Source organism: Ovis aries, chromosome 2 (genome assembly GCF_016772045.2).
Source record: "Ovis aries strain OAR_USU_Benz2616 breed Rambouillet chromosome 2, ARS-UI_Ramb_v3.0, whole genome shotgun sequence".
NCBI classification, from domain to species: domain Eukaryota; kingdom Metazoa; phylum Chordata; class Mammalia; order Artiodactyla; family Bovidae; genus Ovis; species Ovis aries.
In genome coordinates, this window is record NC_056055.1 from 50,148,467 (window position 1) to 50,174,869 (window position 26,403).

The 26,403-nt window shown below is 41.0% G+C and overlaps 1 protein-coding gene across 6 annotated transcripts in view; it reads right to left on the reverse strand.

The window, feature by feature from the left end:
- Positions 1–645: 645 nt before the first annotated feature.
- The window catches only part of TDRD7 (tudor domain containing 7), a 114,301-nt gene continuing 88,543 nt past the window's right edge, over positions 646–26,403 (reverse strand). For 3 of the 6 annotated variants that reach the window (XM_060409281.1, XM_042243222.2, XM_004004236.6), the window contains 7 exons: positions 25,141–25,275; positions 23,166–23,252; positions 12,999–13,133; positions 10,518–10,628; positions 7,587–8,089; positions 3,173–3,333; positions 646–1,128 (listed from right to left, as the gene is read on the reverse strand). In XM_060409281.1, the coding sequence (XP_060265264.1) occupies positions 908–1,128; positions 3,173–3,333; positions 7,587–8,089; positions 10,518–10,628; positions 12,999–13,133; positions 23,166–23,252; positions 25,141–25,275 (1,353 nt within the window). In that variant the 3' untranslated portion in view covers positions 646–907. The remainder of the gene's footprint in view (positions 1,129–3,172; positions 3,334–7,586; positions 8,090–10,517; positions 10,629–12,998; positions 13,134–23,165; positions 23,253–25,140; positions 25,276–26,403) is intronic. The other 3 variants (XM_012120711.5, XM_042243221.2, XM_012120728.5) reach the window with 3 other exon arrangements.

Consider the following 26,403-nt stretch of genomic DNA (forward strand, 5'->3'; position numbering starts at 1 on the left):
CCCTCCCTCAATGTGCTCACAATCTATTCGGAGTGATTGGTGCAGACAACTATTGATATGGAAGCTCAGGGAGGTCTGGGCACTATGAGAGGCAGAGTTGGAAGTACAATGCAGTAGGAGGGGAATCAGGGAGTGGAACCAGATAAGCCTGGGAAGTCAGGGAGGATACCCGACAGACAAGAATGGTGGAGACAAAATGAGTTGCAGGCTGAGGGAAGACAGCAGCAGTGGTCTGGAGGGGAGGAAGACTTATTTTAGAACATCAGCAGTTCTGGATGAGCATGCTTGGGGTTTGGGAACTAGATGAAGGTTCAGTGTGACTGGTGCAGGGAGAGGCAGTGGATAGTGAGGTTGGGCAGGGAGATGGTAGAAGGCCTGGGTTCTTGGTCCACACTCTCTGGGCAATGAGAAGTTACTCGAGATTTGGGGTGATCTGGGGTGAGGGATGTGCTGAAGACTTGGGAGAGACTTCACATGGTGTGGTGACCACCTGCTTTGGGACCCACCACCAGACTAGGGCAGGGTTAAACCATGAAATTCTCAAGCTAACTGGAGAAGAACTGAGCACAACAAGGAAGAAAACATGAACAGGAAAGGGAAAGGGACCTTTAAGATCAGAAAGCCGAGAAATTGTAAGATAATCAGTTTTTGTATTGATAAACATTTTAATTCTAATATTATAGTAGTAATTCAAGTGCAATTCTCTTTGAAAGTCAACTCCATTAAGACAAAACTTGTTAAATATCTTTCATCAAACATAAGCTTAAAATAAAAAATAAGCATATTCTTTTCAACTTCCCACAGCAGTCAAAGCCATGTAGCAGAGGTAATTTTTTTTTAAAAGCCTACTACATTTTTGTTATTGCTAAAAAATCTGAATTAGTTGTCAAGGACTCACAATCAGTGATTAATTGACCTTTGAAAGCTCTACCAGATACTCTGACATAAAATCATGAATCCAGATATCGGTGTCCGGCAACGATGTGTCCACTAAATAGACCACTACTTTCCGGTCCCAAGGGTTAGTGTTTTCTATAACTGTCTGCACCAGTGCCACCAGAGGTCTCTTCTCCACATGATTTCGAAACACCATCGAAGCCTCCTCAGACCACTGGTTACACTTCACTCCTAAGAGAAAGACAAGGATTCGAAGATCAATGAAGGGTCAAATGAGCCTTTCTTTGATCTGTTATAATGGAAAACTATTTAGTCAGTTGCAAAGTAGCTTTAGCATACCAGGTTAGACTTGCCTAACTGAAAACAGAGATGCCAAGCAATCTCAAAATAGTCTTGCTTACAGTTTTTCTATTCCGAATGGGGTTACTTCTGTAAACCTTCAATTACAGACACAAATTTCATCTGAATGTTATAAAATGAAGTTATAATAAAGACTGCCCATTTTCCTTAAGTATATGTAGATAACAGATTGATGATGAGAAAAATATATCAATGACATTTCTCTTAGTCACATATTTTTTTCTGATGAACCAGATAGAGTTAAAAAAAAAAAAAGAAGAATCAATACACTTCCAGTGTTTAAAGTCACATACATCATCATGGTAAAAGCACTGGAATGAAAGTCTAGAGATTCAGTTACTATTCCTAGCCCTTCCTCTATGCAATGATATGATCTTAGGGAAACCAGCTAATCCTTCAGGCCTCAGTTTACTTCTCACAAAATGGTTGGACCAGATGAATTTAAAATCTCATGCATATCTATTAATAAATCCTCATGACTTTTAAACTTGAGAGCTTAAGTTAGAGAATTCTGAATTAGGTTTTAAAACAAAACTGAGACTAGAATTATGTATTTTTCAAGAAATACTATTAAGCCAATAAAAATTAAGTTCACTTATGCTAGATTAGATAAACTATAAATTATGCCCCATAGTGATGAAGGTATGGGAGTTTCATATATAATTTTAAAGACCTATCAGTGAGTGGGCTAACCTCTTGGATTATATTATTAAGAACTTCTGATGAGGGAAGGCTAGAATAGTCTGTAAATCATTGCTTCAGTGGTGGTAACAGAGCCTAAACCTCCCAGCATGGTTCGAATTCAGTGACAAGAAGTGGCTGTAGAGTCCCCTGCACAAGCAGCACCAGTGACTGTGACCACAAAGCTGGGGGTGGGGATGACGGTGCCATGCACCCCTCACTCACAGAGACACGCTCACTGGAAGGTTTGACTGTCATGTTTAACAACAGGTGTTGACAGCAAAACCTGAACATTAGAAAGGGAAAATGAAAAATGCAACCATTAGTTATCTAGAACTTTGAGTTCAGAGCAGATCAATGGTAGCCATGCCATGCATAAGATGCCAGTTTTGGTTCACATCTGCCCACCATGAGAGTTTCGTTTGAAGTCTAGGAGGAGACAAAGAAACTGGCAAATAAGACCATCTCTGTCCATCTATCCCTATCTCTTTCATAAAAGCTGTCAATAAGAATTTAGATACACAATTGCTCTCATTTCTGAGATCAAGTTAGTTCTGCCACTACTAAGCATATGGGGCGAGTCGGGGGCAAAGAGTGAGGGTGGCACATGTGGTCGTCACTCCCCCCAACTCCCAGTGCAGCAGGACACACAGCCCAGATGCTTGGAGATGTCAGCACCCCTCAGCCCTCTTGACCTCTAGACCCTCTGTTAATGCTGCCAGCTGTCTGGGTAGAGCTTCAGCTAGGCACCCATGTTAACTGCTGGTAGAGGGCACATGGAGGGGCCACCAACACTTGCACTGCTTTCGTAGAAGATAAAACGAACCTCATCAGACACTATCATAAAGAAGTACCACTCTATGCCTATTAGTTTAGCACCTCAGATTTTATGAGAGTCAATGGGCTGAGAGTGAATGTGCTAAAATCACACACTTCTGTGCTGTTAGCTGCAATGCAAATATTGGCCATGAAAATGGTCATACTCTACAAGCCACGAATGTTTCATAATTCTGAAAGTCCATTTTGTAAATACATTATAATTTACGTAATAAATTATGAAATATTAATCATGCAATGTTCTCCTCCTGTTGGTTGTTTCATTGTTTCCATCTGTTTACTTTGGCTAGTATATGTAGCTGTGGGCTTTTTCTTAACTCTACAGTAAAAGCATAAACAACCCAAATGTTCAACAATCCACTGGAAAACAATGATGTTCAGACTCCCCAGAACTTACCTGCTAATTGAGCAGTGACTGCTTGGAACGGCAGCTTGCGGAACATGTCCGCCAGGGGCTGCACTTTTCTCATGTTGACTAATTCATGTTTGCCGTAGTCCAGCTCGTACACGGACACCAGTCCATTGGTCAGGATTCCTTTTAAAAGCACCCTGTGCCACCTAGATGTGCATTGGATTAAAAGAGAAGAAAAACAAAGTCAACACTTGCTTTAAGGGCAACACTTTTTTTTATAAAAAGAAAAATTAATATAAATGTTGTTCATCAAAATATAAAACTGTATTGTTATAGAAGTTTTTAGGAGACTGCTTCTTCTTTTTCCAGAGGTTACTATTCTCTGTTTTGCCACTGGCTCATTTGATGGAATTTGTTCACTCAATACCCTTTTACAAGCCTCATGGAGCTGATAAAGGAGAACCACCTCTAAGCAGGAGGAAAACAGTGGCATGGAGGACAACCAGGACAAGGCTAATGGATTCCTTCACTCCGATGGGGAGACAGGAGATGGCCACACATTTGGAACAAGGTCCATGTGTGGTGGGCTTTCCAGGTGGCTCAGTGGTAGAGAACCCACCTGCCAGTACAGGAGACACTGGAGACGTGGGTTCAATCCCTGGATGGGGAAGATCCCCTGGAGGAGGAAATGGCAACCCACTCCAGTATTCTTGCTTGAAACATCCCATGCACAGACGAGTCTGGTGGGCTACAGTTCATAGGTTGCAAAGAGTCGGACGCAACTTAGTGATGCCATGTGTGAAAGATAGAAAGAGGAAAGCAAGAAAGAGGAAAGCAAGCCAGGGCTGGCTGAGGACACGCAGGAGGAAAAAAACAAAAACATAGAAGACTGTGCAGGGCAGGGTGGAGCAGTGAGATGGCTACTCTGCAGCTGGAAAGTGGAGTGTGGAGGAATGGAAGAGACAGTCAGACTGGGAAGCCAGGCTGGGAAAAGAGGACAAGAAGTTTTGAACACTGATTGATCATTTTAATTTTGCCAAGTAAGGAATTACAAACCCGAGATAACGCGAAACACAAAATTTAATCCCCCTAAAATAAAGAACCTATAAAGGATAGGAAAGCACAGAGTGTGTGGGGGTAGGGGGAGGGAGGAAGAAGAGTATGATTTCCGACCTCAAGTTCAAGATGTGAGAAAGAAATTCACATGAATATATGTTCCTCCTCTGGACCTACATCATCTCAATCAAAATGAGAAAAACCTAGACTTCAAAGTTTAGGTATGAAGGATCATTTTAAAGTCCTATGTCTTGATTACATGATTAAAGAGTATTATTATACTAAGAAAAGGATGACTGTCGATAATGTCTAAAATGTAAGTGTCTCTGCTCCTGAAAGGTGTGGGTCAGGCTCTGCCTTGGGCAGCAGACCCAGCCACTCCTGAAACAAGATCATCAGCCACAAGCCCAGTGGAACAGCAGCCTCATCACTGCAACACATGCTGGGCGGGGGCTGGCTGGAGCAGCCAATTCTCCAGCCAGAGCACACTGGGCAAAAACAGGTACAGGAACCCACACACAGATGCTGTAGCATGAACGCCAGAAGAAAGCTACATAGACTGACTTCAAACATTCTATGTGATTGAGTTTCTGGGATGAACTCCAGAAGCCTTCAGATAAGCCCAAAGTGCAGCAAGCAATAATCCATGAACCACAGAGACAATAGGGACACAAAAAGGTATCATAAAAAGTACATGAGCTTTGGGGGCCAAACAGACCTGAGCTGGTGTCCATCTGGGTCATTTTCCCATCATGTCACTCCAGGCTCTTCATTTAACCTCTCTGTGCCTCAGTCACCTCATTCGTAATGTTTAGTTTTAATTTACTTGAAGAAATAATACATTTTAAGTACCTAACACATTCATTTGGCATATAACAGGCACTTGGCAAATGGTAGCCATTATCATAAGTATTATTCAAATGAAGATAAGCTGTGCAAATAAGACAGATTAATCTGAAGAGAAATTTCCATTCATGGAAATACCAGTTTGGTGCAGGCTGCTGATTTGTGTAAGTATAAAAGGAGATAAAAACATTTGGCTTCCACCAATAACACTGTCTTTAAGCTGTACCAGGCAAATGACTGACAGTGGTCTGTGCTTTCAGTCTATAAAAAGAGGTACAGAGCAGTGAGGAGAGAACCATCAGAAAAACCTACATATTGCATTTCTATTTAGCTTTCAACTTTCAAAACTAACAGCTTAAATAAGGCTTCAGTTTTGACGACATTACCAATTTTAGTACAAGGCTGCATGCGGATCACCTGGAGAGTTTACTTAAAACAGATTCTGGGGTTCCACTGTCAAGAGATTCTGACTCAGCAGTCCAGGGGTGAGGAAGGGGAGCCTGCATTTTTAATAAGTTGTCTAGGTTATTCCTATATTGTGGTAACTTTGGAAACCACTGTAATCGAAAGTATACGTGAAATTCCTAAGTCTTAACTTGCCAGAGCTGAGAGCAATTTAATAAATAGTCCTGGGTTGTAAGCAAGATAGAAGCTCTAAGCACTTTAAATGGATTCAGTTTGTAAAGTTTCAAAAAATATTAGACAATCTCTTCGTACAGATAAGGCATCCCTTGGTTATCTAAGACAAGTTAACTGATCTAACCCAAGAGTCCTGACTCAGCAGAGCTGTCAGACCCAAAGAGGTGTCGGGGTGGAGTCTGAAGTCCTGAATACAGTCTCCAGTGTTTGGGTATTCTTCATAGGACCCTTCGCTCCAGCGGGACCTACTCACCACTAGTCACCATTAATCTGCTCCTCAGATAAGAGTTAGCATCAGTTTAGCTTTAACTGTGACTAAACTATCCAACAGCAATTCTGAAGGGTAAATTTATACTATGTTCCTGTATTGAAACCCATTTATGCTTATGACTGTAAATAACATGACATAGTAAAAATATTTTTTTAAAGATGAAAAGCTGTGACATATAACTTGAATGCTCTTCAGAATGAGACTATTATACTTTTCAATTTTGAGTTAAAATTTTTTTTCCCCCCACAAAAACAACAAAATTCTATAAATGCCTATGGTTAAGGTATTTACTGTAAGAATGAATGAAAGTACTTTCTAGAAAAAATAAGCAGTTGATCTTTTTTAAACTGAGTTTAGGGGTATGTGCCTGTGTGTATGCTGGGTCAGGAAGGGTAGGGGGAGAGACAGTTCTTTGTGTGGATCCAAATGTGCAAACATGAGAAAACAGACTGAAAGTATTAAACAAAGCCTCACTGTCCAATGGCTAAGAAAGAAAGTGAAGTCACTCAGTCATGTCCAACTCTATGTGACCCCATGGACTGTAGCCTACCAGGGTCCTCCGTCCATGGGATTTTCCAAGCAAGGATACTGGGATGGGTTCCCATTTCCTTCTCCAGGGGATCTTTCCGACCCAGGGACTGAACCTGGGTCTCCCACTCTGTAGGTAGACCCTTTACCATCTGAGCCACCAGGGAAACACAACGGCTAAAGAGCAGTGAAATATGCATTGCTGTCTGTACCTTATAAAGGTGGCAAAAGCTCTCTAGGAAGCAACCAACTGCCTATATCAAAAATCCTGTAATCTTTAAACAAGGGATTTCTCTTCTAGGAATCTATCCTATAAATAACCAGAGAGTTGAACAAAGATTTCAGTTCAACATTATTTACAACAGTGAAAAGTCTGGGAGGAAAAAAAACCTATAAAAAAGAAAATGGTAAGTAAATTGTGATTTCTCTTTATGATAGAATATTTAGCCATGAAAAATGTTTATGAAGAAATGGTATCACGTGAAAAACGGTTCACAGAATTATATTAAAATGAAAAAAGTAGGTATGAAATTACATATAGTAATATACTGATTGTAGAAATACGTATATGAAAAAAACCTAGAAGAAATACATAAGTAGTTTAATAGGGGTTATGCTGGTTGGCTGATCTTGTTTTCTTATACTTTTTTGGATTTTCTAAATTTTCTCCAGTAAATATCTTATTTTTAAAATTTAAAAGTCATCCATAAAAAACATTATTTCCTAAATAGTAAATATAAATACCAAATATTTTTTCTCACAGGAAAGTAGAAAAAATGTTTAAACCTTCACTTCTGATATAATTAGGTTTTAACAGGAACATGATCATTCAATTTTCAGCTAAACAACATCATTTTAAATATTAGAAAATCACATAATTCACTGGTCTTGTTTCACATTCAGAATACCCATTTGTGTAGTTCCAAATGGCACTCCAGTATGCTTGCCTGGAAAATCCCATGGAGTGAGGAGCCAGGTGGGCTGCAGTCCACGGGATCCCAAAGAGTCGGGCATGAATGGGGAACTAACACAAGTCCCCCTGCAGGGATTAAGGGCTCTTGGTATCATTCTACAGATTTTTCTTAGGAGGAGAATAGAAGGCTCTGTCTAAGGACCTACTTATTTTCCACTTTGGCAGCATACACTTGGTCTTTCTCCACTGCCACGTGGCGCTCCTCAGACACACTGTAATACAGAATCATCTCTTCCATCAGAACTTCCAGCTTGTGTATCTCCTGCCATGGCTGGATGACAAAGTAGCCGGGGTGACAGGCCACAGGCACATACACATCCATGTGTTCTCCTGGCTTGGATAAGTGGACAGGAGGTGGCAGTTCCTTTGTAAAGAAAGAGCTGGGGTGGTTGACCACAGACTTCTTGAGGACATCCGTCAGGCTCTTTCTGAAATTCTCTCCAGTGTTGCCCAAAATGGGGGTGTTTGCACTTTTGGTGTTGGGGGAGCTGGCTCCACTGGATATGGCACTCAGAAACACATCCTTCTGATGTTTCCATAAGTCTGCGTTTGTAATCTGGCGATTGATACTGCGGTGAGGATCGGGGAAGTTCTTGGGGGTGAATAAATAAATATGTGCTATACCTCTGGTTTCATCCACTTTTGTAACCTTTGGAAAACACAAAACACCAATTTAAGAAATCCAAGTTCATGCTGGATTCCTAGAGGTCATTACGTTAACTTTAAATATTAAAAAACAGCACTCTGCAAAAAACCCAACTTGCTAAAAATCAGTTTATTTAAGGTCAGATGAGTTGTCTATCACAGCTGCAGCAAAGAATAAGCTTGTAGGTCCAAGCAGTCTAGAAACCAGCAGCACCTTGTAGAAACGGAAAATTTACTAACCTCTAAAAACTGAAAATACCTAAGACTTACTAAAGGTCTGAGTCCAATTACCATGACTAATTTTTTAAAATTAGTGATATGTTAAAACACTCCAAGTAGAAAGAATATCATGGTGAATTCCCATGTGTTCATCATCCAACTTCAACAATAAAAACAACACAAATAGCAAAACATCCTATAAGCATTCTGCTTAGTGCTGGTGTACCCTCAGACAGGGAGGGGAAGGAAAAAGCTTTGCCTTTCACCATATCTTTTGGGACCCTGGGTCCAAATTCCTTATTTGGTCCTAATATCTGTTCTCACCCCTCTTCCTCTTCCCTAGTTACATAAGAGGAGAGGGGCCTTGGGAGAAAAAGAGGAAGAAAGCTCCATTGCGTAGGCCAAAATTAGTCGCCATTTTGCACCTTTTGCCCAGGAGACCTCCGACGACCTGTCTACATTCTTCTGTTGGCAGTGGGAGAGTCTGTACAGAAGCCCCACACGCTGGTAACTGGGACTAGGCTGCTGTGTGCCCCCGAGGGCTGGGTGTCTGTTAATTCTTCTCACCAGCTCCTCTGGTTTATCTTAGGAACAACAAAAATGAGATACTTCTATCTTTTATCAAACTGGGCTAAGAAATGAAAGGCAGGAACACAGACATGAAGACAAGGAAACACCAACATGGCAATCCTTCTAAAGTCATTTACTTTAAAAGTTTTCCTTGTAGCAAGAGGAGTCAATTTAAATTCATCTTTTGGAGGGTTAATGAAGTACTGACTGTTAATTCATTTTGATATTAATGGCACAGAAACACTATTTCAACCATCAACCTCTAAAAACATTTTTATTGACCAATACCCTGGCTTTAGGAGCTGAAAATGTAGCTGAGAAAACAATATTCATGTGGCAACTGAAGAATACAAAATGGTGCATAACTGTGTGACTGTCTATGATAAGCCCTAGAGGAGAATGAAGACAGGAAAATCAGTGTGGGCTAGAATAACTGAAATCTCATGAAGAGATTTCTCAAGGACATTTCACTGTTAACTCTTACATGCTTGTATAAAATTATAACACTATTTACATTAGTTAAAATAGAGAAATACTATCTTACATTTCTTTTTTTTAATGTTATATTTCTATTCTTAGAAATATGAACAGTGTTTTTGATATAAAGATTGAAGAGTATGAAAAAGAAACATATTAGTGAAAGAAAGCAAGCAGTTTATATAAGTTTAATGGCTCCCCACTCCAGTACTCTTGCCTGGAAAATCCCATGGATAGAGGAGCCTGGTAGGCTGCAGTCCATGGGGTTGCTAAGAGTCGGACACGACTGAGCGACTTGACTTTCACTTTTCACTTTCATGCACTGGAGAAGGAAATGGCAACCCACTCCAGTATTCTTGCCTAGAGAATCCCAGGGATGGGGGAGCCTGGTGGGCTGCGTCTATGGGGTCGCACAGAGTCAGACACGACTGAAGCAACTTAGCAGCAGCAGCAGGAAAGAGACAAAAAACCAAGATTATAAGCAAAATTTGTTTATAATTCATTTTACTTTAGGAAAAAAAAGACACACAGGACTTACTTAAATGGCCTTTAAAGAAACATTTATCAAGAAATATATGGCCCAGGGCTTCTCTAGTGGTCCCGTGATTAAGAATCCACCTTGTAATGCAAGGGACATCAGTTCAATCCCTGGTCTGGGAAGATCCCATGTGCTGTAGAGCAACTACGTTCACGTGCCTCAACTGCTGAACCAGTGCACTAGAGTCCTCGCTCCGCAACAAGAAAGTAGCCCCTGCTCTCCACAACTACAGAAAAGCTCATGCAGCATGAAGACCCAACACAGCCAAAAAAATAAACATAAGTAAATAAATCTTAATGAAAAAAGAGAGAGATTGTGGTCCTTTGTTGGGTACTTAATTCCTTATCATGGAGCAAATTTAAGAGCTGAAAACTATCTGCTACTTTATTAATAATCAAAAAGTTATATAAAAGGTTTAAACATAATACTGCAGATACAGGATAAATTCTTAAATAAAAATTAAACCATGAAATGTCTCATAGCTACACATGTAATCAATTTCCTAACTACAAAAGTGTGTCAGATGTGAAAGCATCAATTTACAGAAAGATAAAATTCTTTCACAAAAACCAAATGAGTCCTTTTGGCTGACAAGCTCCCGTTTATCAAGACCACTAAGATAACTAACCTTAATGCTACAGTCTGAGCAATTCAAAACAGAATCTCTTAGCCAAAGCACAGCATCAGGGGTCCACATGCCAATAGATTGCGGAAGATCTGCTAAACAGCACTTGATAGCCTGAAAATAAAACACAATGGAAGAGGGCACACCATCTTAAAATAGGTACTTGAGAGTAATGTCAATATTATTTTCATACAAGTCAAATGTTACCAAGATAGAAAGCAAGCAACAGCTAATAGTGACAATCACAGCTCTTGGGCTGGAGCGTCTGTGTTCCTATTTATATTACTACCATTATCTTTATTCCTATGAGCCAGGGTTATAAAGGTACGGACTTCTCACCTTACAATACAATACTATAATACTGGCCGGCTAGTGTTGCCATCTGATTTCACAGATGGTGAAACAGACTCAGACATACTAACCTGTGTAAGTGAGGTCACAAGGTCATGAAAACAAGATTAGGACTTATATTGAAATCCTTCCTCTAAGTCCAACTTAAAAAAAAAAAATGAAGTGTCATTTGGAGGAAATCTGACTCACTGTTGAACTCTTCGTGGAGATTTACTGCTGCATAAAGCATTTCTAGAGTACCCCAGGCACTCGTGCTCACTTATTTGAAGGAGGGCTTCCCTTGTGGCTTAGCTGGTAGAGAATCCACCTGCAATGTGGGAGACCTAGGTTCTATCCCTGGGTTGGGAAGATTCCCCTGGAGAAGGGAAAGGCTACCCACTCCAGTATTCCGGCCTGGAGAATTCCATGGCCTACAGCCCATAGGGTTGCAAAGAGTCGGACAAGACTGAGCCACTTTCACTTTTGAACGAGGTTGTTATGAGAATTAAGAAGGCTAAGAAAAACTGAAACCTGTCGATACCTAAAAGCCTCATTTTCCCTGATGCTTTCTAGCTCCCACCATCACTGCACAAGCTTCTGGAGAATGTCTACCTCAGGTAGGAAAAGATAACCCCAGGGACTCCCTCCAGTCTCATGGGAGCCTTTGAATTGATGGAGGCAATTTTGTGAAGGAGATCAAATTTACTTCCAGGATTCTTACATTCCTCCTTTCCTTTCTGAGCCCCACGCTCACTGTCACACCTTTCTTCACCCTTGAGGGCCCCCAGTCTCCCACTGTGCCCCTTGGATGAAGCTCCTTTTTGTGTGGGGTGGTCACTGAGACCAGACGCTACCTAGTAGGCATGAGGGAGTGAGGCAGGCTGGCTGGGGCCTGGGCACTGGAGAGCTTGCACCCTCCCCTACAGAGAACAGCACTCCCAAGCTCCCTTAGAGTGCTGTCCTATAAAAGGGACTGCTCAGTAGAGTCACATTTTCTAGTTTCAGAAGATAGAAGCAAACGACTAACTCACATTTTAAAACACTATACGAGCCAACAGCTCAGATTCAATATTCATGGATCAGCCTTGGCCAAAGGCCATCCGTTTGCTACTCTCAACCTCTTAGGGAGATGCTGTTAGCCAGAGGCTTGGCCTAGCTGGTTATAAAGGTTCTCCCAACTTCACAATTATCAAACAACAAATTCAGTAAGGTTAATAGAAAAACTTATAGTGGCTTTTACCAAGAAGGTACACTTTGCATAACCTTCAGACACTCAGAAGCAGTAGGACAGATCCCCCTTCCCCTCCAGCCCTGGGAACCTTTCCTAGGTAAGGCTGGCCCTGGATGGGTGTTCTAACAAGGGGTACAGAGGTCAGAGGTGTTCAAACTTCTTATCATCTGGATTTCTATCAAGAGAGGAATGATAGACTATAGTTAATCTTTTCACTGAAATCTATGGAAATGAAGTGAAGGTCGCTTGGTAATGTCTGACCCTTTGCGACCCTGTGGACTATATGGTCAGTGGAATTCTCTAGGCCAGAATACTTCTCCAGGGAATCTTCCCAACCCAGGGATAAAACCCAGGTCTCCTGCATTGCAGGTGGATTCTTTACCAGCAGAGCCACAAGGGAAGCCCAAGAATACTGGAGTGAGTAGCCTATCCCTTCTCCAGTGGATCTTCCCAACCCAGGAATCGAACCAGGGACTCCTGCATTGCAGGCGGAATCTTTATCAACTGAGCTATCAGGCAAGCCCCCGAAATCTATGTGGAAAAGGTTAAATATAAACATATCCAAGACAGGTTACTTAATTAAGAACTCTGGAAGTAAATATTGACATAAAATATCCTGAAACTGTGTAGAAGGCCAGCACAGTCATCTAATTATTAAAATAGAATCTCTAACTGGACAATATAGCCTGATGACTCAACATGCTTGAAAAAACATTTATCAAACAACATTCTCTAAGTCTGACTGGCAGCCTTGTCTAAGCAAAATTTTACATCTGAAATCCAGTTGGCCACTCCACATTTGGATTATTTCCAGCTTTGCTGTAAGCTCAATCATTATCAAAACCTGAGAGAGCATCTCACAATGTGATTATGAATGCGTTCAAATTCCCTCCAGTTAGTCTCCCAGGCTGTACATACAGTACCTGAGGTGGCACTGAGATCATTTCTTGGAGAAACCGAGGGGGGATTTCCCTGAGCTCGGACACTTTTACAGACGTCACAGTGCCAGCGTCCAGGAACTGAACGTCAAGGGCCCGGCTGCTGTGCACATTTGTGATCTGTGGAGAGACAAGTGTTGGCTGATTTATTAGCATATCCAACAGGCCAAAATGGTTCTGTTCAATTTCATTCCATACAACTCTAAAATGCATTATAAAAAACAACAAAGACTATATGCTGGTTAAATTTTCTCTTATTTTGAAATGTACTTGTTTCCCAAATAGATATTCTTTTACAGTAGAATTGACATCTTGCTGTTAATTCATAAATATAGTAATAATTACTATGTTTGCAACTCTAGGACACCAATGATTATAAAACAATTTGGTATATCATTATATGATGTTGAGTATAAGATGCAGTTCTGCAAAATATTAGCACATGAGGGACAGAAAAACTACTGTGTCTCAGTAATTAGGAAATTAATAGAATTCAGAGACAGAATTTCACTTGTAGTAGGTAAATACTATATATTTTTAAAACATATTTTGCTATTTTGTAGCCTAGTCAGAAAGCCCAATGATAATTTGTATCATTTGGCATAACTAAAAATTGGAACCAAGAAAGTCAGGTCTCCCACATTGCAGGTGGATTCTTTACTATCTAGCCACTAGGGAAGTCCCAGAATACTGCAGTGAGTAGCCTATCCTTTCTCCAGGGGATCTTCCCCATCCAGGAACTGAACCAAGGTCTCCTACATTGCAGATGGGTTCTTTACCAGCTGAACTACCAGGGAAGCCCAAGAATACTAGAGTGGGTTGCCATGTCCTCCTCCAGGGGATCTTCCCAACCCAGGGATCAAACCCAGGTCTCCCTCATTGCAGGCAGATTCTTTACCATCTGAGCCAACAGGGAAGCCCAAGAATACTGAATAATTACCAACCTGTGGTCAAATGGCAACATCACAATATGAGATTCTGGATGTATCTTTAAATGCCCAGTTTCCCCTGAAGTGAAGTCGCTCAGTCGTGTCTGACTCTTTGTGACCCCATAGCCTACCAGGCTTGTCCATCCACGGGATTTTCCAGGCAAGAATGCTGGAGTGGGGTTGCCATTTCCTTCTCCAGGAGATCTTCCCGGTCCAGGGATTGAACTTGGGTCTCCCATGTTGTAGGCAGACACTTTACTGTCTGAGCCACCAGGGAAGCCCAGTTTCCCCTAAGATGCCCCTAAAATACCACTGTGGTATTTGCCATTGTTAAATATTTGTGTGTGTTTGTGCTTAGTTGCTCAGCTGTCCAACTCTTTACGATTCTTGGGACTGGAGCCCGCCAGGCTCCTCAGTCCATGGGATTCTCTAGGCAAGAATACTGGAGTCATGCCCATCTCCAGGGGATCTTCCTGAACCAGGGATTGAAACTGTGTCTGCTGTGTCTCTTGCATTGCAGGTGGATTCTTTACCTGCTGAAAGGCTTTCTCTTCACCATCAGAAAAGCCTGGTAAATATTCACATTGGCCAAATACAACCCCACTGGGGTGGTTATCTGGGCTAAGATTTCACATCTACAACTGCACTAACTGCTACCCAAGCGTGGTGGTGGTGCTTTCAATACGATGACTGCCAAGAACTGGGTCACTCTCAGCTTGAAGTCAGATTCACCAAAAGTGAAGCCTTTTTCTACTGCCCCAGGTAATGCCTGATTAATAGCATAAATTTCTAAACCTCTTAAGATATGATAAACACAAACAGTCCCATGGAACAATATTTTTTAATCTATTCATTTATTCATGCTCACATACCAAATATATACATTGGTATGGATGCTTGCCATATCCAGGCATAACTGGGCTACAGAGATATACCACCCCTTCTCAAAAAGCTCCTAGTGCTATGAGAGAGGAGACAAATACATGCCATACTATACTGCACTAAGGGTGATAATGAAGATATGCATGGGGTATTATGAGAACACACAGGGTGGTTAACTGACCCAGCAGGAGGTAGATATTAGATCTAGCTTTCAGAAGGAAGGAAAGCCTAGAATTGGTACTTTTTTCACCAAAATTTACTTTTCTTATTTTAGTAAAATGCCTATACTATAGAACATTTAGATACTTAAAAAGAATGATATAAAAATCACTCTTCATCTACTATAGGTTACAGTTATCTGTCTAGTCTTTTATCTATGATTCACAATAATTAGATTTACAAATTACAACATGTTTGTAGATACTATTTCATAGTTGACAGCCTTCCACACAATGTCTCATAAAAATATTTCATGTCATTTGTCTTCTATGTAATTTTACCTAAGTCTATCCATTGTGACTTATCTAACAAATCACTTTGGATAATTTAAGTTGTGTAAATTTTTGTCACTTTAAGAAATAATCACATTTATTAGTCACGTGTATTTCCTTTTTCACAAACTGAAGTTTTGTAAATTTCACAAGTTTATGTCCTTTCAGAGCTGGACCTTAAATGATGAATGGGAGTAAACCAGATTGATTGGTAGGAGTCTAGTTAGAGGCTAACTGTGACATTTCAAATAGAGGGGAGAGGATGGGCAAAGGCACACACATATTTCTCACATGTAGTGACTACAAGCATTGTGGTTATATTAGAGCATCAAGTGAGAGGCCAGCCAAGGCAACAGGTGAGGCTGGGAGACAGGCAAACGGAAGGTCAGCAGAGCCAGACATGTCTTCAAGAACTGAGACTTTACCCTGCAGATTAGAAGCCAATGTCATGCCTTAAGTAGAAGAATGAGGTGGTCAACTTTATAAAATTGCTAATGAGGGCTTTGGGATCTGATAGATTTGGTTTCCGGCTTCCCTGGTGGCTCAGACAGTTACATGTCAATCACCCTGCTTATTAGCTGAGTTACTTTCCTCATCAGTACAAACAGGGATAACAGGGTTTTGCAAACATTAAATGAGATCAGTCATGTTTAACAAACAACAAGTAGTCCTGTGGAAACAGTAAATCTCATCATAAACTGGATGTGTTACTATTTGCATTTTGGGTTGCTCAATCTTAGTGGTACAGAGCTTGACTTGAGGAAGACAACGGTGAAGGCAGAGGAAAACAGTTGGCGTGGTTACTGCAGTGATCTGGGCAAGAATTGACAAAGATGTAAAATCAGCAGCATTTGGTGATAAGTTACACTACGGGGCTGAGGAAGATGTAGGATTCAAAGATAACTCTTAAGAAATAGCCTGAATGGCTGCACAAAGGGAGGTACCACTAAAACAGAGACATGGGAAAAAGGTAACGATGGGGAGAAAGTATTTTGGTTTCAGACACAGAGAACTTAAAGTCTGTGAAATGAACAATTAGGCTGGCTTTTTGCTTAAATCTACAGTTCACCAGGGGCTGGAAAATGAATTTGGAAGTCATTAGGGCTGAAATGGTACCTGAAACTACGAGACAGGATTACCCAGAAGGATAAAGAGGCCAAGAAGACTGATAAGCCAAGACAGGACTTGGGGGCACTGACAGTGACATTTCAGAAGTGGGGATGGAGGGAGGTTTTGGGTGAAAAATAAGAGAAAGAATCATTAGACTATCACAAGGAAGATTAGCATTTGATAATATGGTACTTTAGTGAGAAGAGAATTTCAAGTTTCACCACTATTTGATGCAAAGAGGTTTGGAAAGATAAGACCTGGAAGATACTAATTTGACTGCATAATAAAGACGCTTTTACAAGAACAGGCTCTCTGATGGAGTGTGGGCAGAAGTCAAGTGTCAGTGATTGAAGATTGACTGGAAGATGGTGCAGAGTGAAGGCTGATCACTTCTACAGGGAAATGGGGAGTAATGGCCTCTGCATTGAATAAAGTTGGCTGGATGTATGGAATAAGTTCAGAATATGTATGTGCTAAAGTTAGACAAGTTGAAATGTCAAGAGCAAATACATCACTTAAACACAGGATCTGCTTTTCATTAATCATCTTTCTTTCCCTAACTTTCTATGTGTCATTAAGAGAATGAATACCTCTGCTACCTGAAAGGTAGATAATCACAATTTGATAGCAATAAAAATAATACTAGATATTTATCTAAAGTATTTGAGCATGCAATGAGAAAGTACTTGAGCATGCAGTGAAAAAGTATTTGTCAAAAAGGTATAACCTGATTATCAGTTCAGTTGCTCAGTCGTGTCCAACTCTTTGAGACCCCATGAATCAGCACGCCAGGCCTCCCTGTCCATCACCAACTCCTGGAGTTTACTCAAACTCACGTCCATCAAGTCGGTGATGCCATCCAGCCATCTCATCCTCTGTCGTCCCCTTCTCCTCCTGCCCTCAATGCCTTCCAGCATCAGGGTCTTTACCAATGAGTCAACTCTTCGCATGAGGTGGCCAAAGTACTGGAGTTTCAGGTTTAGCATCATTCCTTCCAAAGAACACCCAGGAATGATCTCCTTTAGAATGGACTGGTTGGATCTCCTTGCAGTCCAAGGGACTCTCAAGAGTCTTCTCCAACATCATAGTTCAAAAGCATCAATTCTTAAGTGCTCAGCTTTCCTCACAGTCCAACTCTCACATCCATACATGACCACTGGAAAAACCATAGCCTTGACTAGAGGGACCTTTGTTGGCAAAGTAATGTCTCTGCTTTTCAATACGCTATCTAGGTTGGTCATAACTTTCCTTCCAAGGAGTAAATGTCTTTTAATTTCATGGCTGCAGTCACCATCTGCAGTGATTTTGGAGCCCCCCAAAATAAAGTCTGACACTGTTTCCACTGTTTCCCATCTATTTCCCATGAAGTGATGGGACCAGATGCCATGATCTTAGTTTTCTGAACGTTGAGCTTTAAGCCAACTTTTTCACTCTCCTCTTTCACTTTCATCATGAGGCTTTTTAGTTCCTCTTCACTTTCTGCCATAAGGGTGGTGTCATATGCATATCTGAGGTTATTGATATTTCTCCTGGCAATCTTGATTCCAGCTTGTGCTTCTTCTAGCCCAGCGTTTCTCATGATGTACTCTGCATATAAGTTAAATAAGCAGGGTGACAATATACAGCCTTGACGTACTCCTTTTCCTATTTGGAACCAGTCTGTTGTTCCATGCCCAGTTCTAACTGACATGGAGAAACTAAAGTTGAGAGATACTTTACAAAATATTGCTATTCTTCAAAAGGCCACAAACAACAATGACTGAGCAACTGTCAGGTTAGAGGAAACTAAGATAGGACAACTAAATACAACTTGGAGGACCAGAAAAAGGACATTTGGAGGACAATGTGGGAACATCAGTATGTTCTGCAGATTAGTTAATAATATTGTATCAGTGTTAATTTCCTGGTTTTGATAATGGTTATACAAGATGTTATCATTTGGCAATGGTGGGTAAAAGGTAAAGGTATATGGGAACTCTGAAATATTTTTTCAACTTTTTAAGTCTGAAATTATTTCAAAATAAAAGGCTTAAAAATTAAGCATTTATGCATTTATATATTATACACTAGACAGCACAGAGCCTTAAAATTCAAATAATGTTGTGTTCTTTTTAACAAGTCATGCTTTGAAGTTTATAGCTAAGCACATAACTTTTAGTCATATACCCAGATCTCGACTTTCTAAGACACATTCACATTAATGACAATAATTATTTCAAAACTGATGCTTTTATTGAAGTGGTCATGATTAAGATTTACTAAAAGGGAAAATCAGTACAATTAAGTTATCAAAATGTTGCTATGTTGTATTAAAACTCGATAAAGCAATGATTCTTACCTTCTTAGGGTTGGTTTCTTTCAGAATCTTATGAAAATTATGAATACTTTCCCTCCAAAATACATCATGCACATACACACACACACACACACACACCCAATATGGATATGATTATGGTAGATGGATTCAGGCACTCCCTGTAAGTAGAGGTCTCTGCACCTAGGTTAAGAACCACTATAACAAAGGAAAGGCAGGAAAAATGAAATTGAGCCCAGATTTGCAATTTAGTAACTGGGAAAACTAGGTATCAAAAAAAAAAAAAAAAAGAAAGAAAGAAAAAAAAGCAGCAGCAGCTGAAAAGAAAGAAACAGCAACCACAAAAATCCAAAACCTGCCTCTGAAAAACAAATAAATATATGATAAAATATAACAAATCCCTTAAAATTTTTGATGAAGTAGCCTGCATTTTCATATTCTGCTCACTATCCAGTGTATTGTTTACTCTTAGTAATTTTGAAAATGAGAGGGTTTTACCTGCACTTCATATTGAACCTTGAAGTGCTTAAAAGTACTTGAAGCAAAAAAAAATTAAGGTGGCAGTTTTTTGGGCTCTTGTTTAGAAAAAGCTATAAGTGAAAAATTGAAGCTACCAAATTGTGCCTTCCTAAATAGCATTGTAAAAGCATTTTAACATCAGTTTACAGATACAAACTATATTGAAGCCAGAATCTGATTCTTTTGCAATTTTTTTTCCGTTTAAAATTTGGTTTTGATTTCGTTTCAAACAAACATATTGACAGACTTTGACAGTAAGCTGAGAAAACAAAAAGCTGAGAAACAGAAAGTGTAATATGACGTCCTCATGCCCATGAGAAAAACATACAAGTCCTGTATTAATAATAACACTACAGCTAGCTATATTGAACTCTGGTCACAAAAATTCTATATACTTGTTAAACATCCACATCCTGATTCTTCAGAATTGGTGTTTGCTGACTAGACAATGATCACACGGGCTTTTCAGAATATTAGAATATTTAGTAGTATTTTGAAGTGCCACATACTCTGGTCAAACCTCTAGCCTACAGCCACGTTCATACAGTTAGTCCAAAGTTATGATGCCACTGTAGTGTCCCACTCTGACCCCCAAGGACGGTAGCCCACCAGGCTCCTCTGTCCATGGAATTTTCCAGGCACAAACACTGGATTGGATTGCCATTTCCTTTTCCAGGGTGTCTTCCTGGCCCAGGGATTAAACCTGCATCTCCTTCACTGGCAGGTGGATTCTTTACCACTGTGCCACCTGGGAAGCCCAAAGTTAGGGAACACTAAGAAAACTGTGGCTCAGACAGTAAAGCGTCTGCCTACAATGCGGGAGACCCGGTTTCAATCCCTGGGTGGGGAAGATCCCCTGGAGAAGGAAATGGCACCCCACTCCAGTACTCTTGCCTGGAAAATCCCATGGACAGAGAAGCCTGGTAGGCTACAGTCCATGGGTCGCAAAGAGTCGGACACGACTGAGCGACTTCACTTTCACTTTCACTTAAAATTCATAACTGAGCTTGCAAGAAAAATAAAACAATTATTAGGCACTGGAACAGTATGTGAAAACTGAAACCCAAGCAATCTTAGGCAAGGGGGAGGGAGGGCATGAGACTCCCCCAAGAAGTCAGAACTTTCAAAGGGCTACAACATTAAGGGAGGGTGACTCTGGAGAGCAACTCCCTACACCCAGAAATCCAACTCCTATATATGCACCCTGTGAGATGTGCATGGGAAGTTTCAGGGTAGCACTGTTTATAATAAAAAATTTGATGCAAGCTAAATATCACTGTCAGGTGAAGGGAGTGATAATGTTGGCATATTAATACACTGTTATATAGCACGGAAAACAGATTACATCACAAACATAAGGAATGAAAAAGCATGTTTCAGAAGAATCAATACATTTTCAGTTCAGTTCAGTTCAGTCGCTCAGTCATGTCCAACTCTTTGCAACCCCATGAACCGCAGCACACCAGGCCTCCCTGTCCATCACCAACTCCTGGAGTTCACCCAAACTCATGTCCATTGAGTCAATGATGCCATCCAACCATCTCATCCTCTGTTGTCCCCTTCTCCTCCTGCCCTCAATCTTTTCCAGCATCAGGGTCTTTTCAAATGAGTCAGCTCTTCACATGAGGCAGCCAAAGTATTGGAATTTCAGCTTCAATATCAGACCTTTCAATGAACACCCAGGACTGATCTCCTTTAAGATGGATGGGCTGGATCTCCTTGCAGTCCAAGGGACTCTCAAGGGTCTTCTCCAACACCACAGTTCAAAAGCATCAATTCTTTGGTGCTCAGCTTTCTTCACGGTCCAACTCTCACATCCATACATGTCCACTGCAAAAACCACAGCCTTGACTAGACGGACCTTTCTTGGCATAGTAATGTCTCTGCTTTTTAATATGCTGTCTACATTGCTCATAACTTTCCTTCCAAGGAGTAAGCGTCTTCTATTTCATGGCTGCAATCACCATCTGCAGTGATTTCGGAGCCCCCCCAAAAAAGGTCTCACACTGTTTCCCCATCTATTTCCCATGAAGTGATGGGACCAGATGCCATGATCTTCGTTTTCTGAATGTTGAGCTTTAAGCCAATTTTTTCACTCTCCTCTTTCACTTTCATCAAGAGGCTTTTCAGTTCCTCTTCACTTTCTGCCATAAGGGTGGTATCATATGCATATCTGAGGTTATTGATATCCTGGCAATCTTGATTCCAGCTTGTGCTTCTTCCAGCCCAGCATTTCTCATGATGTACTCTGCATAGAAGTTAAATAAGCAGGGTGACAATATACAGCCTTGACGTACTCCTTTCCCTATTTGGAACCAGTCTGTTGTTCTATGTCCAGTTCTAACTGTTGCTTCCTGACCTGCGTACAGGTTTCCCAAGAGGCAGGTCAGGTGGTCTGGTATTCCCATCTCTTTCAGAATTTTCCACAATTTATGTGATCCACACAGTCAAAGGCTTTGACATAGTCAATAAAACAGCAATAGATGTTTTTCTGGAACTCTCTTGCTTTTTGATGATCCATCAGATGTTCGCAATTTGATCTCTGGTTCCTCTGCCTTTTCTAAAACCAGCTTGAACATCTGGAAGTTCATGTTTCACGTACTGCTGAAGCTTGGCTTGGAGAATTTTGAGCATTACTTTACTAGCGTGTGAGATGAGTGCAACTGTGTGGCAGTTTGAGCGTTCTTTGGCATTGCCTTTCTTTGGGACTGGAATGAAAACTGACCTTTTCCAGTCCGGTGGCTGCTGCTGCATTTTCCATATTTGCTGGCATGTTGAGTGCAGCACGTTCACAGAATCATCATTCAGGATTTGAAATACCTCAACTGGAATTCCATTGCTTCCACTAGCTTTGTTCGTAGTGATGCTTCCTAAAGCCCACTTGACTTCACATTCCAGGATGTCTGGCTCTAGGTGTGTGATCACACCATCATGATTATCTGGGTCATGAAGCTCCCTTTTTTGTACAGTTCTTCTGTGTATTTTTGCCACCTCTTCTTAATATATTCTGCTTCTGTTAGGTCCCCACCATTTCTGTCCTTTATCGAGCCCATCATTGCATGAAATGTTTCCTTGGTACATCTAATTTTCTTGGAGAGATCTCTAGTCTTTCCCATTCTATTGTTTTCCTCTATTTCTTTGCACTGATCACCGAGGAAGGCTTTCTTACCTCTCCTTGCTATTCTTTGGAACTCTGCATTCAAATGGCTATGTCTTTCCTTTTCTCCTTTGCTTTTCACTTGTCTTCTTTTCACAGCTATTTGTAAGGCCTCCTCAGACAGCCACTGTGCTTTTTTGCATTTCTTTTGTTTTTCGTAAAATACATTTTACGATTTATATAAATTTTTAAAACATTCATTCAGTTATACTTTATTCACGTTTTTACTATAAGTATTACTTTAAGTATTTATGTTTTTACTTTAAGTATTACTGTAAGTATGAGGGCGTCAGAGGAGGAGATGGCTGGATGGCATCACCGATGCAATAGACATGAACTTGGGCAAACTTTGGGAGATACTGAGGGACAGGGAGGCTGGCATGCTGCAGTCCATGGGTTTGCAAGGAGTCAGATAAGACTGGGCAACTGAACGACTTTATACATACTATTCATTTCTGTATTTTGATTATTTCTATTTTTAAATATACAGATAGTAAAAGTGTTTTTGTATAGACACAAATATAGTAAAAGTATAAAGCAGTGAAGAGGAATGAGAAATACCAAATTCAGCTGGTATCCCCAGGGGAGGAAGTAAAAAACAAGGGCTGCTGACAGGCAGGGTCAACTGTAATAGTCATGTTTCATTTCTTAAACTGGTGATTTTTTTTTAAACAAACAAACAAAAATGTTGTTTGTGCATGTGAAATATTTCATCTTAAATTTAAAAAATAGTCAAGTGACTAATTTTACCTCTACTCGTAGCCATTTTCCTTTGCAGTGGAAGAGGCAGACTTTCCCACAGAAGGGTAATGAAACGAAGTACTCAGAAGTCATGTGCTGCAAAACACAAACACATGACACACTCATTACTCACAGCAAAGAGCACGTTGCCACATGCCTGCTGTGGTGCAGGTCGACTGCTTCCCTGTCCATGATCAGACTTCCAGTGAGGCCTGCACTGCAGCGGACACAGCATGCGTACTGGGCTTGTAGGGCTTCGGTCTTTTTTCTCCTGTGCTTGTTGGTGGCAGCCGTCTACTCTTTCCTTTAGAGTGAATGTTTCTATTCTCCTTCCTTGCACATGGATCATAAATCAGCCCTGTTAACATGTCTAAAAATGATAGCATAGAGGTCAGGATGATTCATCAAGGCTCTGGCACCATTAGTTAAATACAGAGGAGGAGGATGAATCTGATAAAAAGAACAGCCTGGACGAGAGGGAGGTGGTTAGGTTAACTGTCTATTAGGCCTCCTCTTCTCTTCTGTTAACATTCAGATTCAAAGAAAAGATTTAATTCCAAAACAAAAGAAATGTTATCAATACAAATGTGGATATCAGTGCCAGTTCAGTATCTTCATCCTCCTCCTCTCTGTAGCTTGAAGCTGGGGACCTGCCATTGCTTCTTTCCTTCAGGGTAAATGTTTCTACTCTCCCCAAAGGCAATATCTCCCTCCACTTGAGTTCCCAGGGCACTAAGAACTATCAAGGGTGCTTTTCATCACTATAGATAATAAGCACATACATGTAAATGAATAATTATAGTCCACCCTCTGGGTGTCTCAGATTTCTCTAGGATAGATTAGCAAATCAAACTTAAGTAATGCTCCTGAGATACCTCCAAGATATCTGCAATGGAGAAAGAGGTAAAGTTACAGATCTAACGTCTTGATTCTAGGCTGTAGTCTGAACACAAGTTTATTCCGATTCAGCAAATATTCTGGAATACTGATTTTATGTAAGACACTAGATAACATACTACAGTACCTAAATGAATTAGGTACTTACCAGAACCTGGGGAGGCTCAGTCTCTGCCCTCAGGAAGCCTACACTCTAGTAAAGCAAACAAACGTCCAAACAGCTGAAACAATCCTGCGTACAAGTGCTGTGAGGCCCTTGAGGTGCTCTGTAGGTTAGAGAGAAGCGTTCACTTCTAGGGTAAGGGGGTCATAGTTGAAGGGGCACAGGAGTTTAGTCATTTGGAAACCACAGCATATTGTGGATTACGACCACAATGTCCTAATGGAGGTAAGGAAATTCCTTTAGGAACTTAAAAGAAAACCTTCACAGATCTTGATTCAGAGAAAATGATACTAGAATTAAAGGGTAAACTAAGAGTGAAAGTGAAACTAGCTCAGTCATGTACGACTCTTTGCGACCCCATGGACTATACAGTCCATGGAATTCTCTAGGCCAGAATACTGGAGCAGGTAGCCTTTCCCTTCTCCAGGGGATCTTCCCAACCCAGGGATCGAACCCAGGTCTCCTGCATTATAGGTGGTAAGAGATTATTAATAAGTATAACTGTAGAACCACATTTACCAGGGTACAGGTTTTCTCAGGGACCATGAAGAGCTTGGGGAATGATGCCTTGTAAGTTTTATTCTCCCTGTAATTTCCATGGTTCTGTCTTTGTCCAGGCAGAGGAGCCAGCTGCACAAGACGACAGTCACAGGCAGCTGCACTGTAGGCTCCTCAACTGCACCTTGACCCATCATTGAGCACTTTCTATAAGCCAGGCCCTGTGGATACTCACTATTATTATCCTCATTCTACCCTGCAGAAAGCATGGAGGGGTTCTGTTTCAAATCCTTAAGTCTGGGGATCTTACATTTTTAGAGATTCTATCTTAAACTGTTCAAAACTTAGTGCAAGAATACAATTTAGTGACGCCTCTTGTTTGCAATGCTAGGACTCATCTTGGAAATAGATGCTGCTCAGCCATACCTTACAGTGGAAGTATTCCTCTATCTTATGCAGAAGGTCGTTGAGCTTGTTCAGACCCTTACAAGGCACTTGGCAGTAGAGTGTGCCATCGGAGCAAATGTTAGTCACTCTGACATTAGTGTACATGGCATCAACCTGGAACAAAGGACACACCAAGGATGCTTGAGGAGAGTGCAGCTCTTACCTACCTAAGGGGATAGACCTAGTTCACTGAAAGTCTCTGCATTTTACAATTTTCGAAGCAAGTCGGAAGACAGATAGGATAGAATGAAATTCATAATGCAAATGTGAAAAACTAGTTTGGCTATCTCTCTTTCAAAAGGAGTATCTGCTCTCAGTTGTATCAGGCACAGAGTAGACATTCTGCATATATTATATTATTACCACTTTCCCCTAATAGGCTAAGAGTATCTTTAACTCTGGTTTATCTTCTCCCCATTAATTTTGTTGTTGTTCAGCTGCTAAGTCATATCTGACTCTTTGTGACCCCACGCACTGCAGCATGCTAAGCTTCCCTGTACTTCACCATCTCCTGGAGTTTGGTCAAACTCATGTCCACTGAGTTAATGATGCCATCCAACTATCTCATCCCCTGTAATCCCCCTCTCCTCCTGCCCACAATCTTTCCCAGCATCAGGGTCTTTTCCAATGAGTCAGCTCTTTGCAGCAGGTGGCCAAAGAACTGGAGTTTCAGCATCAGTCCTTCCAGTGAATATTCAGAGTTGATTTCCTTTATGATTGATTGGTCTGAACTCCTTACTGTCCAAGGGACTCTTGAGAGTCTTCTCTGGCACCACAATTCAAAAGCATCAGTTCTTTGGCACTCAGCCTTATTTGGGCCTCCCTTGTGGCTCAGCTGGTAAAGAATCTGCCTGCAATGTGGAAGACCTGGGTTTGATCCCTAAGTTGGGAAGATCCCCTGGAGAAGGGAAAGGTTACCCACTCCAGTATTCTGGCCCAGAGAATCCCATGGACTGTATAGTCCATGGGGTTGCAAAGAGTCAGACACGACTGTATGATTTTCACTTTCAGTTTCAGCTTTCTTTATGGTCCAACTCTCACATCTGTACATGATTACTGGAAAATACCACAGCTTTGACTATACGGAGCTTTGTCAGCAAAGCGATGTCTGTTTGTCAACACACTGTCTAAGGTTTGAGACTACCCTTGTGGCTCAGACGGTAAAGTATCTGCCTGCAATGAGGGAGACCCAGGTTCAATCTCTAGGTCAGGAAGATCCCTGGAGAAAGGAATGGCAACCCA